A 19035-nucleotide genomic window follows, 5' to 3' on the forward strand; every position below is an offset into this window, starting at 1 on the left:
GGCATCTGCCCACATCCCCTCCTCAATCTCCTCCCCTAGCTCTTCTTCCCATTTCCCTTTTAGTTCGTCCATCATAGTCTCCCCTTCGTCTCTCATTTCCCTATATATATCCGACACCTTACCGTCCCCCACCCATTTCTTTGAGATGACTCTGTCCTGCACCTCTTGTGTCGGGAGCTGCGGGAATTCCCTCACCTGCTGCCTCGCAAAAGCCCTCAATTGCATGTACCTGAATGCATTCCCTTGGGGCAACCCATATTTCTCGGTCAGCGCTCCCAGACTCGCAAACTTCCCATCCACAAATAGATCTTTCAATTGCGTTATACCTGCTCTTTGCCACATTCCATATCCCCCATCCATTCCCCCCGGGGCAAACCTATGGTTGTTTCTTATCGGGGACCCCCCCAGTGCTCCGGTCTTTCCCCTATGTCGTCTCCACTGTCCCCAAATCTTCAGTGTAGCTACCACCACCGGACTCGTGGTATAGTTCCTTGGTGAGAACGGCAATGGGGCTGTCACCATAGCCTGCAGGCTGGTCCCCCTACAGGACGCCCTCTCTAATCTCTTCCACGCCGCTCCTTCCTCCTCTCCCATCCACTTACTCACCATTGAAATATTAGCGGCCCAATAATACTCACTTAGGCTCGGTAGTGCCAGCCCCCCCCATCCCTACTACGCTGTAAGAATCCCTTCCTCACTCTCGGAGTCTTCCCGGCCCAAACAAAACCCATAATACTCTTTTCTATCCTTTTGAAAAAAGCCTTCGTGATCACCACCGGGAGACACTGAAACACAAAAAGGGATCTCGGGAGGACCACCATCTTAACTGCCTGCACCCTCCCTGCCATTGACAATGCTACCATGTCCCATCTCTTGAAATCTTCCTCCATCTGTTCCACCAACCGCGTCAAATTTAGCCTGTGCAATGTGCCCCAATTCTTAGCTATCTGGATCCCCAGGTAACGAAAGTCTCTTGTTACCTTCCTCAACGGTAGGTCTTCTATTTCTCTACTCTGCTCCCCTGGATGCACCACAAACAGCTCACTCTTTCCCATATTCAATTTATACCCTGAAAAATCCCCAAACTCCCCAAGTATCCGCATTATTTCTGGCATCCCCTCCGCTGGATCCGCCACATATAGTAGCAGATCATCCGCATATAAAGATACCCGGTGTTCTTCTCCTCCCCTAAGTATTCCCCTCCATCCCTTGGAACCTCTCAGCGCTATCGCCAGGGGCTCAATCGCCAGTGCAAACAGTAATGGGGACAGAGGACATCCCTGCCTTGTCCCTCTATGGAGCCGAAAATATGCCGATCCCCGTCCATTCGTGACCACACTCGCCACTGGGGCCCTATACAACAGCTGCACCCATCTAACATACCCCTCTCCGAACCCAAATCTCCTCAACACCTCCCACAGATAATCCCACTCCACTCTATCAAATGCTTTCTCGGCATCCATCGCCACTACTATCTCCGTTTCCCCCTCTGGTGGGGCCATCATCATTACCCCTAACAACCTCCGTATGTTCGTGTTCAGCTGTCTCCCCTTCACAAACCCAGTTTGGTCCTCATGAACCACCCCCGGGACACATTCCTCTATTCTCATTGCCATTACCTTGGCCAAGACCTTGGCATCTACATTGAGGAGGGAGATTGGTCTGTAGGACCCGCATTGTAGCGGATCCTTTTCCTTCTTTAAAAGAAGCGATATCGTTGCTTCTGACATAGTCGGGGGCAGTTGTCCCCTTTCCTTTGCCTCGTTGAAGGTCCTCGTCAGTAGCGGGGCGAGCAAGTCCAAATATTTTCTGTAAAATTCAACTGGGAATCCGTCCGGTCCCGGGGCCTTTCCCGTCTGCATGTTCCTAATTCCTTTCACCACTTCTTCTACCGTGATCTGTGCTCCCAATCCCATCCTTTCCTGCTCTTCCACCTTGGGAATTTCCAGCCGATCCAAAAACTCCATCATTCTCTCCCTCCCATCCGGGGGTTGAGCTTCATACAATTTTTTATAAAATGTCTTAAACACTTCATTCACTCTCTCCGCTCCCCGCTCCGTCTCTCCATCTTCGTCTCTCACCCCCCCTATTTCCCTCGCTGCTCCCCTTTTCCTCAATTGGTGTGCCAGCAATCTGCTCGCCTTCTCTCCATATTCATACTGTACACCCTGCGCCTTCCTCCATTGTGCCTCTGCAGTGCCTGTGGTCAGCAAGTCAAATTCCACATGCAGCCTTTGCCTTTCCCTGTACAGTCCCTCCTCCGGTGCTTCCGCATATTGTCTGTCCACCCTCAAAAGTTCTCGCAGCTCGTTTTCATGACCACTCACATTCCACGTCAACAAGCCGTGTCTCTGATCTATTACGCGGCTGATATTTGCAATCGTCATTTTTAGTGTCTCAGTGAGCACCAGGGCGAGAGACCGCTCAACGGCCAAGTCGCCACATTGACAATGGCGGCTCCGTCATTTTACTATGTTTAAAGGTGCCATAGCAATGCAAGGTGTTATTTCTGTGCAGGCCTGTGTGTGTGTGTTGATCCCAGCTTTAGAAGAAGCTGATCTGCTTCATTGTAATATGTCAGTGCTGGATATAATTCTGGGGTAGCACCACTTGAATGTAGCAACTTTATTACTAAAAGAGATGTAACGGACTGAATATGCCTTCATAATTATTTCAGAATTCTCTCCCAAATTTGAATGTTATGAAGCAGAACAGATTTTAATGGAAGACATTTTCCACAGCTGGTTCGGAAAAGTGAATAATTATTTTGGAATTACTTTCAAAATGTTACCTATTTGTTGAAAAGTTAAACACAACAGTTGTGAATGTGGAATTTTTTTAAAGAAACCATATTGAAATGAAAGGATGGTAGAAGTCTCTCAAATACTACTTTGTTTTTCATCCATGATGTGATAAATGGTTTAAGTAACAGTGTGTCCCCATTTTATACAGATACAGCATGCCACCATTTATTGAAAAATGCTTTGATCATTATAGAAATAAGAATTAGATTTTGGCTGTACGTGCTTTCCATGTTTTGAGGACAGCATGTTCTAGCATTAAATGAGCTGCACCAGCAGATAATCCAGGCTATTGCCGTTTCTTTGCACAAATTATTTTCCTGCTCTCATTTGTTTGGTGATCATATTAACTATCGGCGTTTATTGGAAACCAGCACAACTTTGAGGAATCTTTTTGTATTGCAATAAATCCTTCTACCACATTTCATTGATTTCTTTTTCTCAAAAATGTATATTTTGGTTTGCAATTTTAATTTCCTCCCTTCCATATATTTGTTCTCCTTGACTGATAAAATGTGCAAGTTCATTCTTCTGTGACCTCTGCAATACCGTTCTTGGAGCTACGAGGAAACTGAGCCACACTGAACCAGTCTGACCTTTTTATAAAAGAATATACAAGAGGACTTAAAAGTATTCTCACTATCAGGGCAGGTCAAGGACTAGGAATCCTACGGTGAGTAACTCACCTCCTGACCCCCCCCCCCCCCCCCCCCCCCCCCAAAGCATGTCCACCATCTACAAGGCACAAGTCAGGAGTGTGATGGAATACTCTCCACATGCCTGGATGAGTGCAGCTCGAAGAACACACAAGAAGCTCAACACCATCCAGGGCAAAGCAGCCCAGCTTGATTGCTCCTCCTTCCACAAACATTCAAACCGTCCACCACCGTTGCTCAGTGGCAGCCGTGTGTACCATCTACAAGATGCACTGCAGTAACTCACCAAGGTTCCTTAGACAGCACCATGACCACTACCATCTAGAAGGACAAGAGCAGCAGATACCTGGGAACCTCACCACCTGGAGGTTTCCCAAGTCACTCACCACCCTGACTTGGAAATATATCACCATTCCTTCACTGTTGCTGGGGCAACATCCTGGAACTCCCTCCCTAACAGCATAGTGGGTGTACCTGCACCTCAGCCTACAGCGGTTCAAAAAGGCAACTCCCCTCCACCTGAAGGGCAACTAGGGATGGGCCAGCGACCCCCACACCCTGTAAATGGATATTTTAAAAGTGCGAGTAAATGCAGTTACATTTTAGAATTTATTAAAATCTAACTGCTGACCATTCAGCCAATCTGTCCTTGGAATATCTCTGGGATGTGAGCTTCTGATTTATCGTTTTGAATGTACCATTCTCATTCTACCAAATATTGAATTGCACAATCACCAGGCTACATTTTCTCCACTCACTCCGAAATGACAGCTGATGTGTGACACGCAACCATGTAAACCTCAGGAGCTAACCTCAGAACGTGATCACATGCCCAGCAGGTCAAAGGCAAATGCTGGGACCACTCTGTGTGCGCCCCTATTCCTTTAACCCAATTATTGCAAGATCATTATTTTATGAAAACTACAATTGCACATTAAGAAGCTACTAATAGCTCTCAGAATTATTTTTCGCTTTAACAATACTTCTAGCATCCTTTCTTCTGCCTCACCATCAGTAGCTTTTCATCCCAAAGAATGTTGCTTAAAGCTGAGGCGAGAGGGATTGATGGAATTCTATTTAAAATCCATGGAATATTGAGTTTTGTATAACAAATTAAGATGCATTTACAGTATCCACTCATGTATTTTTTATTTGATTAGAGCCCAGACTTCTAGGAAGGGGGTTGAACAGAATAGAGAGAGGTGCACAGAAAGCAGATTCCCTAGGAAAGCTGGTCCAGGTGTGTTTCGCTATTCGTTGACATCCATCCATTTTCCATTTATTGTACCTGGATTTTTACTTCATGCTATTTGTTTGGGAGATTTACCTTTGGTGAGGTGTTTGTTTTTGTTTCTTGCACTCTGCAATGTTTCTAGCTTTTGGCTTCCTCGCTACTTGGTTTGAATGTTGATTTTTTGTTTTTTTCCTTTTCATGTTTTTGAATCTCTCCATGACCTCTCCCTTTCACTGCCCTCTTTCTTTCTCAGTAATCTCTTCCAGTTGCACAATCCTCCAAAATATATTCATCATCAATTTGGCATTATAGTTGTGCGAGACTCCTTGGGGATGAGCGACCATAATATGATAGTATTTTTCAGGATTGGACAGGCCCAACATGGATTTATGAAGGAGAAATCATACTTGACAAATCTACCAGAATTCTTCGAGGATGTTACTGGTAGAGTTGATTTGAACTTTCTGAAGGCTTTTGACAAAGTCCCACATAAGAGATTAGTGTGTAGAATTAAAGCACATGGCATTAGGGATAGTGTACTGAGATGGATAGAAAACTGGTTGACAGACAGGAGACAAAGGGTAGGAATTAATGAGTCTTTTTCAAATTGGTTGGCAGTGACTCGTGGGGTACCATAGGAATCACTATATATTAATGATTTAGATGAGGGAACAAAATGTATCTCCAAATTTGCAGATGACACCAAGTTGTGTGGGAGGGTGAGCTGTGAGGAGGATGCAGAGATCCTTCAGTGTGATGTGGGCAAATAAATAGCAGATGCAGTACAATTTGGATAAATGTGAGGTTATCCACTCTTGGCAACAAAAATGAGAAGGCAGACTATTATCTGAATGACCATAAATTAGGCGAGGGGAATTTGCAACGACACAGTAGGTGGGAAAGATCGCAAATGGAATGCTGGCCTTCATTGCGAAGGATTTGAGTAAAGGAGCAGGGATATCTTGCTCCAATTATACAGGGCCTTGGTGAGGCCAAACCTGGAATATTGTGTGCAGTTTTGTCTCCTTACCTGTGGGAGGATGTTCTTGCTATAGAGGGAGTGCAGTGAAGGTTTACCAGACTGATTCCTGGGATGGCGGAACTGATGTATGAGGAGAGACTGAGTCGGTTAGGATTGTATTCGCCGGAGTTGAGAATGATCATCTTTATTGTCACAGGTAGGCTTACATTAACACTGCAATGACGTTACTGTGAAAATCCATTAGTCGCCACACTCCGGCGCCTGTTCGGGTACACAGAGAGAATTCAGAATGTCCAACCCACCTAACAGCACGTCTTTCGGGACTTGTGGGAGGAAACTGGAGCACCCGGAGGAAACACATGCAGAAGAATGAGGGGGTGTCTAGAACCAGGGGTCACAGTCTGAGGATACGGGGTAGACCATTTCGGACAGAGATGAGGAGACATTTCTTCACCCAGAGAGTGGTGAGCCTGTGGAATTCATTACCGCAGGAAATAGTTGAGGCCAAAACGTTGTATGGTGTCAGGAAGCAGTTAGATATCGCACTTGGGCGAATGGAATCCAAGGATATGGGGGAAAGTGGGATTAGGCTATTGAGTTGAATGATCAGCCATGATCGTAATGAATGGCGGAGCAGGCTCGAAGGGCTGAATTCTGGCCTCTTGAGGACCCCTGATTGTCATTGGTGAAGCAATGTTGGCCATGCACTCAGTGCCTTTGCTTTCTGTTTTGGAATTCCCTCCTCTACCTCTCGATCATTTAAGAGCTTCTTAAAATTTATGTATTTGACCATGTTGTTGACTATCTGACCAAGCTGTCAAATTTAGTTTTGTGACGCACCTGTGGAGTGCATTGGGACGTTAGAGATGCTTTATAAATGCAAGTTATTGTTGTTTTTGTGATCCTTGGCTGAATGGGCCGATGGATTGCGTTTAGAGTAGTTTATATTGATTCAGCTGCTAAAATTTGTGTAGCCTGGGGGGCGGGGGGGGGGGGGGGGGGGGGGGGGGCGGGTATTGGCCTCACTGTGAGAACGTGTCTCGTCTCCGTCTCACAACATTTTCAATATTGTTTCCCAATGCTCCTCAGTTTCTTTATGTATTTTCTCAGTTTTGATATTTTTCCTTTTCCTTCAATCTCTGATCTACTCGGCAAGCTCTCTCCCAATGCCGCTGAAATATTTTACTTATTTTTGTATGACAGTAGAATTTAAGAAATTGGGAACATTCATATTAACATTTGTTTACTGTTATGTTCTGTTAAACTACATTTTAGGAAATTTGTGCCTTACTCTTGTTAAAATTTCCATTGCATGTAACATCGTTTTAAACCGTATTTGGTGACTTTCTACCTGAATATTTTCTTTTCAGTTAAAAATAAACTGTTGTGGATTAATGTCAACGAGAATACAATAAATTGCTAATAAGAGAATCTTTTATTCTCGGCTGATTGTATACTGTATGTTGGGTGCAACTGTTATAAAGATAAGCAAGCTATTCACGTTTTTCACAACTTCAGAGGTTGAGCAGTTTAAATCTGCAGCAACAAATTCTGTACAATGTGTAAACGTTTGTCTTGGGCTTCATTGAAATATTTTAATTTAAAAGTTATTTATTTCTGGCATTTTGTTTCCACTCTCATCCAATAACTGAGCTCTCCATTCTCATGGTTATGTCAGAGACCTTCCCCAGATGTAGAAAAGATATCCTGTTTTGAGCTCTTGAGGGAGATTAGGAGAAATTTAAAATTCAGCAGAGGAGGACACAGGGTTTAATTCAGAATTGGAAAATAGAATACGAGAGTAAGCTTGCAGAAAACATAAAAACTGACTGCAAAAGCTTCTATAGATATGTGAGAGAAAAGGACTGGTGAAGACAAATGTAGGTCCCTTATAGTTAAAATCAGGTGAATTCGTAATGGGCAACAAAGAGATGGGAATAAAGGGGTCCTTTTCGGAGTGGCAGGCAGTGACTAATGGGGTACACTGGGACCCCAGCTGTTCACAATAAAATTGCACACCATATCTCCAAATTTGCAGACGACACTATGCTGGGAGGCAGTGTGTGCTATGAGGATGCAAAGAGGCTGCAGGGTGACTTGGCAGGCTGGCTGAGTGGGCAAATACTTGGCAAATGCAACATAATGTAGGTAAATGTGAGGTTATCCACTTGGGAGGCAAAATCAGGAAGGCAGATTATCTGAATGGTGGCAGTTTAGGAAAAGGGGAAGTGTAACGAGACCTGGGTGTGAAGGTGGAACAGTCGCTGAAGGTTGGCGTGCGGGTACAGCAGGCGGTGAGGGAAGCTAATGGCACGCTGGCCTTCACAGCGAGAGGATTGGAGTATAGGAGTAGGGATGCCTTGCTGCAGTTATAAGGGCCTTGGTGAGGCCACACCTTGAGTATTGTGTGTAGGTTTGGTCTCCTAGTTTGAGGAAGGACATTCTTGCTATTGAGGGTGTCCAGCGAAGGTTCACCAGACTAATTCCCGGGGTGGCAGGACTGACATATGAAGAAAGACTGGATCGACTGGGCTTGTACTCATTGGAGTTTAGAGGAATGAAAGGGGATCTCATAGAAACATATAAAATCCTGATGGGACTGGACAGGCTGGATGCGGGAAGAATGTTCCCGATGTTGGGAATGTCCAGAACTAGGGGTCACAGCCTAAGAATAAGGGGTCAGCCAATCAGGACTGAGATGAGGAAGAACTTCTTCTCTCAGAGAGGTGTGAGCTTGTGGAATTCTCTCCCACAGAAAGCTGCTGGGGCCGGTTCTTTGGATATATTCAAGAGGGAGCTGGACATGGCCCTTGTGGCTAAAGGGATCAAGGGGTACGGAGAGAAAACAGGAGTGGGATACTGAATTTGCATGAACAGCCATGATCGTATTGAATCAATATGACAGTAGCACAAGTGGCTAGCACTGTGGCTTCATAGCGCCAGGGTCCCAGGTTCGATTCCCCGCTGGGTCACTGTCTGTGCGGAGTCTGCACGTTCTCCCCGTGTCTGCGTGAGTTTCCTCTGGGTGGGGGATAGGGTGGAAGTGAGGGCTTACGTGGGTCGGTGCAGACTCGATGGGCCGAATGGCCTCCTTCTGCACTGTATGTTCTATGAACGGTGGTGCAGGCTCGAAGGGCTGAATGGCCACTCCTGCACCTATTTTCTATGTTTCTATGAATTAAACTGTCATGGCTGGAAGCCCATCCCCCCTCTGATTTATTTTGCCTCCTGCAGTCTTTAGGGTTTTAAAACCAGGATTCAGGACTTCCGTCTCTTCCTTTGCATGATTCATTTCAACCTTGGTGCTATTATCTGATGTGGGTCTTGCAGTATATTTTTTAGAATATTTTCTTTGGAGCTTCAGGGAAACTTAGAGGAGGACTGACCCGAGATGCCAGTAACATGGGCAGACTGAGGGATGTTGGATGGGAGGTGAGAGCGAGAGAGATTGGGGGTGCGTGGGGGGTATTGTGTCCTCTGGTACCTGTCCTTTACTGTCACTGCTTTCCAAATACCTGTGGTACGTCACTCGGGCAAGTGTTTGTGTCCTGTGGCTCAGGGAGGTCACATCCCTCCTTATACAAATTCTAAAGGGAAGTAATTGTGAGAGTAATGGCCTGTTCAATTGTACATCGGACAAAGTACAGCACAGGAACAGGCCCATCGGCCCTCCAAGCCTGTGCCAACCATGCTGCCCGTCTAAACTAAAATCTTCTACACTTCTGGGGTCCGTATCCCTCTATTCCCATCCTATTCACGTATTTGTCAAGATGCCCCTTAAACGTCACTATCGTCCCTGCTTCCACCACCACCTCCGGTAGCGAGTTCCAGGCACCCACCACCCTCTGTGTAAAGAAAACTTGCCTCGTACATCTCCTCTAAACCTTGCCCCTTCAACCTGTGCCCCCTAGTAACTGACCCCTCTACCCTGGGAAAAAGTATCTGACTATTAGTCTCTGACTGATAGTAAACTATTTAATGAAGCAGGTATTGAATTACAATATTAACTTTTGCGCAATATTAACAAGTTTAAGATGGCTATGTGTTGATTCGCTAACATGATTATGCTGCACCAGTTTTGATCGCCGAGTGTTTTTCAATTGGACGGTTGGAGGACAGTCAGAATATCGTCTGAACCTGCGAATCCTGAATGAGTGAAAATTCCAAGCACCTCTGCTAATGAAGTGGTGCCAGGCTGGTGACTGTCGGCCGGTTTTATTGGTATTTTGTTGTTGCAATGCTTGCAAAATAAATTAGCTCTTTAATACTTCCAGTAGCTTCTCATTACTATTAACAAACTGCATTTCTGTTCTGTTCATGAGGAAATTTATTCAAGCCTATAAAAAAACACACCAGTGCTTCAACATTTCACTGGCTAAAATACTTCAGAATTTAATTTTCTATTGTGCGCTCTTGAAGAAACCACATGCCAATTCCGGTGATGTATCCTTGCTGTGAAATGGATAGCCACAGAACAGAAATAGTATGTCCCAAGATCAGAATGGACACCACACCTCTGTTGTAGACCAGTCATCGACATCTCAAAAAAAAAAAAAAAAAATTTGAACAAGCTGGTGTGAAATTTGCAAAATTGTTTTGGTTTTCGCAATTCTGAGACCTGATCTGACCTTTTTTTTGAAATGTGAAGAATATCACTAAACTCTTTGCCCCTCAAACTTTCCGCATTGTTTTCTGAGTGAGTGTTTTTCCCAGGAACAATGTTACCATGTGTAAAATTATATTTCTGCAAACTGCAATTCTACTCTGATGGACATATTACAGAATAAATGTAACATTTTCCAGTCCTAATCCCTAAAAGAGTTGTTAAAATAGTTTGTTTATCTTTAGTTTCCACTGAATACCTTTCTTTCTCGCAACTTAATCAAGAGAGCTTCAAACGTTCACACGTTAATTCAACAATTGAACATTTTTGTGATTTTTAAAGGAGTGTGCCCAGGAAAAGTGTTGAAAACAAAGTCAAGCGTTACGACACTCTGAGGAAACAGCACTCGATAGGATGAGCGGAGCTGCTTCACCTCCATGAACAGAACAACCCTTTCAATACAACTGCTGAAATAAAACATCGTTATCGGCCAGAGGACTTAATGGAAGAAACTTTACAGGCGTCAAAGTTTCTAAATTCTTGTATAATTATTAACGATTCTATACCTTACAAAGTGAAAGAATGCATGCACTCACAGAAGCTTATTAAAGTGGACCTGCGACCAGCTGAGCAGCGTTTCCTGATCTTTCTGCACTGATTTATATACTTGTGTGTATCTAATGAGGGACTGTTAAAAATAGTAGCAGTTAGTCTACTAAATATGGCTGTGAACTACATACAAAATTATTCTGTTACTGGGTCTATGTGGAAAACAGCTATTAGAGTAAGATTTGTGTATTTAAATGTTGACTTTTAGTTTAATTTCACAGAAACTGCACAGATTTCTGCGATAAATGCCTGTCGTAACTTTACCTTAAATGACAAAGCATGCAGCTTTTCCATTACTTTGATATTTTGTTCTGTTTGTATTATGAATTCCCACCATGAAGTTTAAAAAGCCTTCAGTTCAACAGGTGCCATTTTCCAGTCTCTGTAAATGCCGTTTTCTCGGTTATATAAATAGCCTTATTTTATTTTGTTTAAATTGCATTCATTTTTGTGCCAATATTTATTTTTATAATATTTCAATTGTTGTATTTATGGTGTGCATCTTGCGAAATAAACAATTCAACCATTATTTGCATTTCTGAAAATGTCTTATCTTGCGCATTGATATATGTTATGAGTAAAGATTGGGCGGGTGGGACCATTGGAGTTTAGAATAATGAAAGGTGATCTTGTTGAAACATAAGACCCTGAAGAGAGTTGACAGGGTAAATGCTGAGAGGTTATTCCCCTTGTGGGAAAGGATTCTCGGAACCACGGTTAAGCAAGGAAGTTGTTTGGGTACATCATCTCCTGAGGGTCTTGAATTTCTTCTCTAACTTGTCGACTCGACTAGTCTGCTTAGATGTTTTCTTTTTCTTACACATCTTGGATGTTGGTGAAGTTTGCCGTGTCCAGCATACTTTGGCAATATGGCTCTTTTTGCCACAGATCTTCCACTTATTTTCTCGACTCCAGCATTACCCCGCTGAGTGTCCAACCCGATGACACGGTTGTCCCTTTGCAGCCTTCTTTTCAATGGTCTTGATCTTGTGGATCTTCGCTCCAGCCCCAATCGGTGAAACTTCTTTTGTTGCTAGCTCCATAGATAGCGCAACTACCACAGCAACTTTGAGAGTGAAATCACTTACAGGAAGCAGCTTCCTCTGAATAGCTTCACTACGTAGTCCACATACCAGCCTATCATGAAGGGTATCATCCAGTGTTGTGCCAAACTTGCAGTATTTTGGCAACCTTCTTGAGGTCGCTATGAATTATAAAATGCTTTCACCTTCCTGAGCGGTGGAACTGAAACTTTTCTGCAATTAACCGCCAGGTGCAAAATTCCCTTCTAAAAGTTTCATTAGTTTGATAGAAGTCTTTTCTCTAGGTTTTGGTGGATGAACTACCTTTTGCAGCAACATAAAAGATTTACGCCTTACTGAACTAAGAAATGTTGAAACCTTTACGCCCTCTAGTGTTTGATTTACGAGGAGGTTATGTTGAAATCTGAGTTCAAAGTCTCTCAATCTTCGTAAATGCATCCATGGCACCCATGGACAGCGAAAACAGCGCGGGAGGAGAGAGCCGGGAGATTTAAGAAGCGCGGGAGGAGAGAGAGCCGGGACAGCGAAAACAGCACGGGAGGAGAGAGAGCCTGGACAGTGCTGGGAGAGGTGAGTGCACAAAAGGTGTGGCAGGAGTGCCATTAGTCACGGAGTGCTGATTGGAACAGAGTGCATCTGAGTTTAGGTGAGTGACTTGAGTTCGGGTAAGTGGCGAGAGAGGGCTGTGTTCGGGTTTATCCTTGAGGTTCTATTTAAAAAAATGTTTTAAAAAATTATTTAAATTAATTAACTAATTGATTATGGCTGGACAGGTGATGTGCTGTTGCTGTATGACGATGGAACTGGTGGATCCCATTGAGACCGTCAGTGACCACATCTGCAGCAAGTGTTGGCTGCTCGAGGAACTTCGGCTCAGAATTGATGAGCTGGAGACCGAGCTGCACACACTGCGGCACATCAGGGAGGGGGGAAATTACCTGGACGCTTTGTTTCAGGAGGCAGTCACACCCGGTAGAATAAGTACTGTTAATTCGGACAGTGGTCGGGGACAGAGTGGTGTGACTGCAAGGGAGGCAGGTAGGGGGATCCTGAGTTTAGGAGTTGAGGAGCCTCAGCCTTTGACCTTGTCCAACAGGTATGAGGTACTTGCTCCCTGTGTGGATGAGGAAGAGGGCTGTAGGGAGGATGCGTTGACTGACCACTGCACCGTGGTACAGGAAGCCATTCAAGAGGGGGGAGCAAAAAGACAAGTGGTAGTTGTAGGGGATTCTATAATTAGGGGGATTGATGGCATCCTTTGTAAGCCCAATCGAGAATCCCGCATGGTTTGTTGCCTGCCCGGTGCCAGGATGAGGGACATCTCTGATCGGCTTGAAAGGATTTTGGAGAGGGAGGGGGAGGATCCAGTTGTTGTGGTCCACGTTGGGACTAACAACATAGGTAAGACTAGGAAAGAGGACCTGTTTGGGGATTATCAAACACTAGGGACTAAATTAAAGAACAGGTCCTCCAGGGTTATAATCTCTGGATTACTACCCGAGCCACGTGCCAATTGGCATAGGGTTGAGAAAATTAGAGAAGTTAACACGTGGCTAAAGGAGTGGTGCGGGAAAGAGGGATTCCATTTCATGGGGCATTGGCATCAGTACTGGGGCAGGAGGGACCTGTACCGTTGGGACGGTCTTCACCTGAACCATTCTGGGACCAGTGTTCTAGCGAATAGGATAAATAGGTTGGTCACATGGACTTTAAACTAGCAAGTTGGGGGGAAGGGAAGTGTAAAGCTATGGACAGTATAATGGTTAATGGAGATCAAGGCAGCAGGTTACGTGACAGGTTATTATGTAGAGATATGGGTTCAAAGACAAGGAAAATTAGGAGAAAGGGTAAGAGGAAAAATAAATTGCGAAAAGTTTCTGATCAAGGTGTTAGGATTCATAACAAAGACATAAAAAACAGCATAAGTGTACTGTCCCTGAATGCTCGTAGTATACGAAATAAGGTAAATGAGTTGATGGTGCAAATCATCATGAATTGACTATGATTTAGTGGCCATTACTGAAACATGGTTAAAAGATGGTCACGACTGGGAGTTAAATATCCAAGGGTATCAGACTATACGAAAGGATAGAATGGACGGTAAGGGCGGTGGTGTAGCTTTGTTGTTTAAGGATGGCATCCGGGCAATAGTAAGGGGTCATAGATAGCAGCTTCAGGGAATTAGTTACACCAAAGATTGGAGATAGGTGGGTAACTGTAAGAGGGACTGGGAAAAAGCAGTCAGTGCAGGAATCCCCTGCGGTCGTTCCCCTGAGAAACTAGTATACCGCTTTGGATACTTGTGGGGGGGGGGGACTTACCAGGGGTAAGCCATGGGGTACGGGCCTCTGGCACGGATTCTGTCCCTGTTGCTCAGAAGGGAAGGGGGGAAGAGGAGCAGAGCATTAGTAATGGGGGACTCTATAGTCAGGGGCACAGATAGGAGATTTTGTGGGAGCGTGAGAGACTCACGTTTGGTATGTTGCTTCCCAGGTGCAAGGGTACGTGATGTCTCGGATCGTGTTTTCCGGGTCCTTAGGGGGAGGGGGAGCAGCCCCAAGTCGTGGTCCACATTGGCACTAACGACATAGGTAGGAAAGGGGACAAGGATGTCAGGCAGGCTTTCAGGGAGCTAGGATGGAAGCTCAGAACTAGAACAAACAGAGTTGTTATCTCTGGGTTGTTGCCCGTGCCACGTGATAGTGAGATGAGGAATAGGGAGAGAGAGCATTTAAACACGTGGCTACAGGGATGGTGCAGGCGGGAGGGATTCAGATTTCTGGATAACTGGGGCTCTTTCTGGGGAAGGTGGGACCTCTACAGACAGGATGGTCTACATCTGAACCTGAGGGGCACAAATATCCTGGGGGGGAGATTTGTTAGTGCTCTTTGGGGGGGTTTAAACGAATGCAGCAGGGGCATGGGAACCTGGATTGTAGTTTTAGGGTAAGGGAGAATGAGAGTATAGAGGTCAGGAGCACAGATTTGACGTCGCAGGAGGGGGCCAGTGTTCAGGTAGGTGGTTTGAAGTGTGTCTACTTCAATGCCAGGAGTATACGAAACAAGGTAGGGGAACTGGCAGCATGGGTTGGTACCTGGGACTTCGATGTTGTGGCCATTTCGGAGACATGGATAGAGCAGGGACAGGAATGGATGTTGCAGGTTCCGGGGTTTAGGTGTTTTAGTAAGCTCAGAGAAGGAGGCAAAAGAGGGGGAGGTGTGGCGCTGCTAGTCAAGAGCAGTATTACGGTGGCGGAGAGGATGCTAGATGGGGACTCATCTTCCGAGGTAGTATGGGCTGAAGTTAGAAACAGGAAAGGAGAGGTTATCCTGTTGGGAGTTTTTTATAGGCCTCCTAATAGTTCTAGGGATGTAGAGGAAAGGATGGCGAAGATGATTCTGGATATGAGCGAAAGTAACAGGGTAGTTATTATGGGAGACTTTAACTTTCCAAATATTGACTGGAAAAGATATAGTTCGAGTACAATAGATGGGTCGTTTTTTGTACAGTGTGTGCAGGAGGGTTTCCTGAAACAATATGTTGACAGGCCAACAAGAGGCGAGGCCACGTTGGATTTGGTTTTGGGTAATGAACCAGGCCAGGTGTTGGATTTGGAGGTAGGAGAGCACTTTGGGGACAGTGACCACAATTCGGTGACGTTTACGTTAATGATGGAAAGGGATAAGTATACACCGCAGGGCAAGAGTTATAGCTGGGGGAAGGGCAATTATGATGCCATTAGACGTGACTTGGGGGGGATAAGGTGGAGAAGTAGGCTGCAAGTGTTGGGCACACTGGATAAGTGGGGCTTGTTCAAGGATCAGCTACTGCGTGTTCTTGATAAGTATGTACCGGTCAGACAGGGAGGAAGGCGTCGAGCGAGGGAACCGTGGTTTACCAAGGAAGTGGAATCTCTTGTTAAGAGGAAGAAGGAGGCCTATGTGAAGATGAAGTGTGAAGTTTCGGTTGGGGCGATGGATAGTTACAAGGTAGCGAGGAAGGATCTAAAGAGAGAGCTAAGACGAGCAAGGAGGGGACATGAGAAGTATTTGGCAGGAAGGATCAAGGAAAACCCAAAAGCTTTCTGTAGGTATGTCAGGAATAAGCGAATGACTAGGGAAAGAGTAGGACCAGTCAAGGACAGGGATGGGAAATTGTGTGTGGAGTCTGAAGAGATAGACGAGATACTAAATGAATATTTTTCGTCAGTATTCAATCAGGAAAAAGATAATGTTGTGGAGGAGAATGCTGAGCCCCAGGCTAATAGAATAGATGGCATTGAGGTACGTAGGGAAGAGGTGTTGGCAATTCTGGACAGGCTGAAAATAGATAAGTCCCCGGGACCTGATGTAATTTATCCTAGGATTCTCTGGGAGGCCAGGGAAGAGATTGCTGGACCTTTGGCTTTGATTTTTATGTCATCATTGGCTACAGGAATAGTGCCAGAGGACTGGAGGACAGCAAATGTGGTCCCTTTGTTCAAAAAGGGGAGCAGAGACAACCCCGGCAACTATAGACCGGTGAGCCTCACGTCTGTAGTGGGTAAAGTCTTGGAGGGGATTATAAGAGACAAGATTTATAATCATCTAGATAGGAATAATATGATCAGGGATAGTCAGCATGGCTTTGTGAAGGGTAGGTCATGCCTCACAAACTTTATTGAGTTCTTTGAGAAGGTGACTGAACAGGTAGACGAGGGTAGAGCAGTTGATGTGGTGTATATGGATTTCAGCAAAGCGTTTGATAAGGTTCCCCACGGTAGGCTATTGCAAAAAATACGGAGGCTGGGGATTGAGGGTGATTTAGAGATGTGGATCAGAAATTGGCTAGCTGAAAGAAGACAGAGGGTGGTGGTTGATGGGAAATGTTCAGAATGGAGTACAGTCACAAGTGGAGTACCACAAGGATCTGTTCTGGGGCCGTTGCTGTTTGTCATTTTTATCAATGACCTAGAGGAAGGCGCAGAAGGGTGGGTGAGTAAATTTGCAGACGATACTAAAGTCGGTGGTGTTGTCGATAGTGTGGAAGGATGTAGCAGGTTGCAGAGGGATATAGATAAGCTGCAGAGCTGGGCTGAGAGGTGGCAAATGGAGTTTAATGTAGAGAAGTGTGAGGTGATTCACTTTGGAAGGAATAACAGGAATGCGGAATATTTGGCTAATGGTAAAGTTCTTGAAAGTGTGGCTGAGCAGAGGGATCTAGGTGTCCATGTACATAGATCCCTGAAAGTTGCCACCCAGGTTGATAGGGTTGTGAAGAAGGCCTATGGAGTGTTGGCCTTTATTGGTAGAGGGATTGAGTTCCGGAGTCGGGAGGTCATGTTGCAGCTGTACAGAACTCTGGTACGGCCACATTTGGAGTATTGCGTACAGTTCTGGTCACCGCATTATAGGAAGGACGTGGAGGCTTCGGAGCGGGTGCAGAGGAGATTTACCAGGATGTTGCCTGGTATGGAGGGAAAATCTTATGAGGAAAGGCTGATGGACTTGAGGTTGTTTTCGTTGGAGAGAAGAAGGTTAAGAGGAGACTTAATAGAGGCATACAAAATGATCAGGGGGTTGGATATGGTGGACAGTGAGAGCCTTCTCCCGCGGATGGAAATGGCTGGCACGAGGGGACATAACTTTAAACTGAGGGGTAATAGATATAGGACAGAGGTCAGAGGTAGGTTCTTTACGCAAAGAGTAGTGAGGCCGTGGAATGCCCTACCTGCTACAGTAGTGAACTCGCCAACATTGAGGGCATTTAAAAGTTTATTGGATAAACATATGGATGATAATGGCATAGTGTAGGTTAGATGGCTTTTGTTTCGGTGCAACATCGTGGGCCGAAGGGCCTGTACTGCGCTGTATTGTTCTATGTTCTATGATATTGGTGCTATGGAGGACAAGGTTGAATCAATTTGGGTGGAAATCAGGAATAGTAAGGCGAAAAGGTCACTGATAGGAGTAGTCTATAGGCCACCAAATAGTAACAGGATGGTAGGGCAGGCAATAAGCAAAGAAATAACGGATGCATGCAGAAATGGTACAGCGGTTATCATGGGAGATTTTAATCTGCATATCGATTGGTTTAACCAGGTTGGTAAAGGCAGCCTTGAGGAGGAGTTTATAGAATGTGCCCAGGATAATTTCCTGGAACAGTATGTAATGGAACCTATAAGGGAACAAGCGGTCCTACATCTGGTCCTGTGTAATGAGGCAGGATTGATTAATGATCTCATAGTTCGGGATCCTCTTGGAAGGAGCGACCACAATATGGTGGAATTTAAAATACAGTTGGAGGATGACAAGGTAAAATCAAACACTAGTGTTTTGTGCTTAAACAAAGGCGATTACAATGGGATGAGAGAAGAACTAGCTAAGGTAGACTGGGAACAAAGACTTCATGGTGAAGCAGTTGAGGAACAGTGGAGAACCTTCCGAGCGATCTTTCACAGTGTTCAGGAAAGGTTCATACCGACAAAAAAGAAAGACGGTAGAAAGGGGAAAAATCGACCGTGGATATCTAAGGAGGTGAGGGAGAGTATCAAATTGATGGAAAAAACATACAAAGTGGCAAAAATTAGTGGGAGACTAGAGGACTGGGAAGTCTTTAGGGGACAACAGAAAGCTACTAAAAAAGCCATAAAGAAGAGTAAGATAGATTATGAAAGTAAACTGGCTCAGAACATAAAAGCAGATAGTAAAAGTTTCTACAAATATATAAGACAAAAAAGAGTGGTTAAGGTAAATATTGGTCCTTTGGAAGATATAGAATTTACAGTGCAGTAGGAGGCCATTCGGCCCATCGAGTCTGCACCGGCTCTTGGAAAGAGCACCCTACCCAAGGTCCACACCTCCACCCTATCCCCATAACCCAGTAACCCTACCCAACACTAAGGGCAATTTTGGACACTAAGGGCAATTTAGCATGGCCAATCCACCTAACCTGCACATCTTTGGACTGTGGGAGGAAACCGGAGCACCCGGAGGAAACCCACGCACACACTGGGAGGATGTGCAGACTCCGCACAGACAGTGACCCAAGCCGGAATCGAACCTGGGACCCTGGAGCTGTGAAGCAATTGTGCTATACACAATGCTACCATGCTGCCCCGCACGGTA

General features: G+C 45.1%; 1 protein-coding gene across 4 annotated transcripts in view; it reads left to right on the plus strand.

Annotated features, from left to right (window-relative positions):
* Positions 1 to 11414, plus strand: part of LOC140394528 (centriolar coiled-coil protein of 110 kDa-like) — a 96350-nt gene extending 84936 nt beyond the window's left edge. For 3 of the 4 annotated variants that reach the window (XM_072481880.1, XM_072481883.1, XM_072481884.1), the window contains 2 exons: positions 4618 to 4697; positions 10619 to 11414. In XM_072481880.1, the coding sequence (XP_072337981.1) occupies positions 4618 to 4697; positions 10619 to 10671 (133 nt within the window). In that variant the 3' untranslated portion in view covers positions 10672 to 11414. The remainder of the gene's footprint in view (positions 1 to 4617; positions 4698 to 10618) is intronic. The other variant, XM_072481882.1, reaches the window with a different exon arrangement.
* Positions 11415 to 19035: the final 7621 nt, after the last annotated feature.

Source organism: Scyliorhinus torazame, chromosome 17 (genome assembly GCF_047496885.1).
Source record: "Scyliorhinus torazame isolate Kashiwa2021f chromosome 17, sScyTor2.1, whole genome shotgun sequence".
In the NCBI taxonomy this organism is placed as follows: Eukaryota; Metazoa; Chordata; class Chondrichthyes; order Carcharhiniformes; family Scyliorhinidae; genus Scyliorhinus; species Scyliorhinus torazame.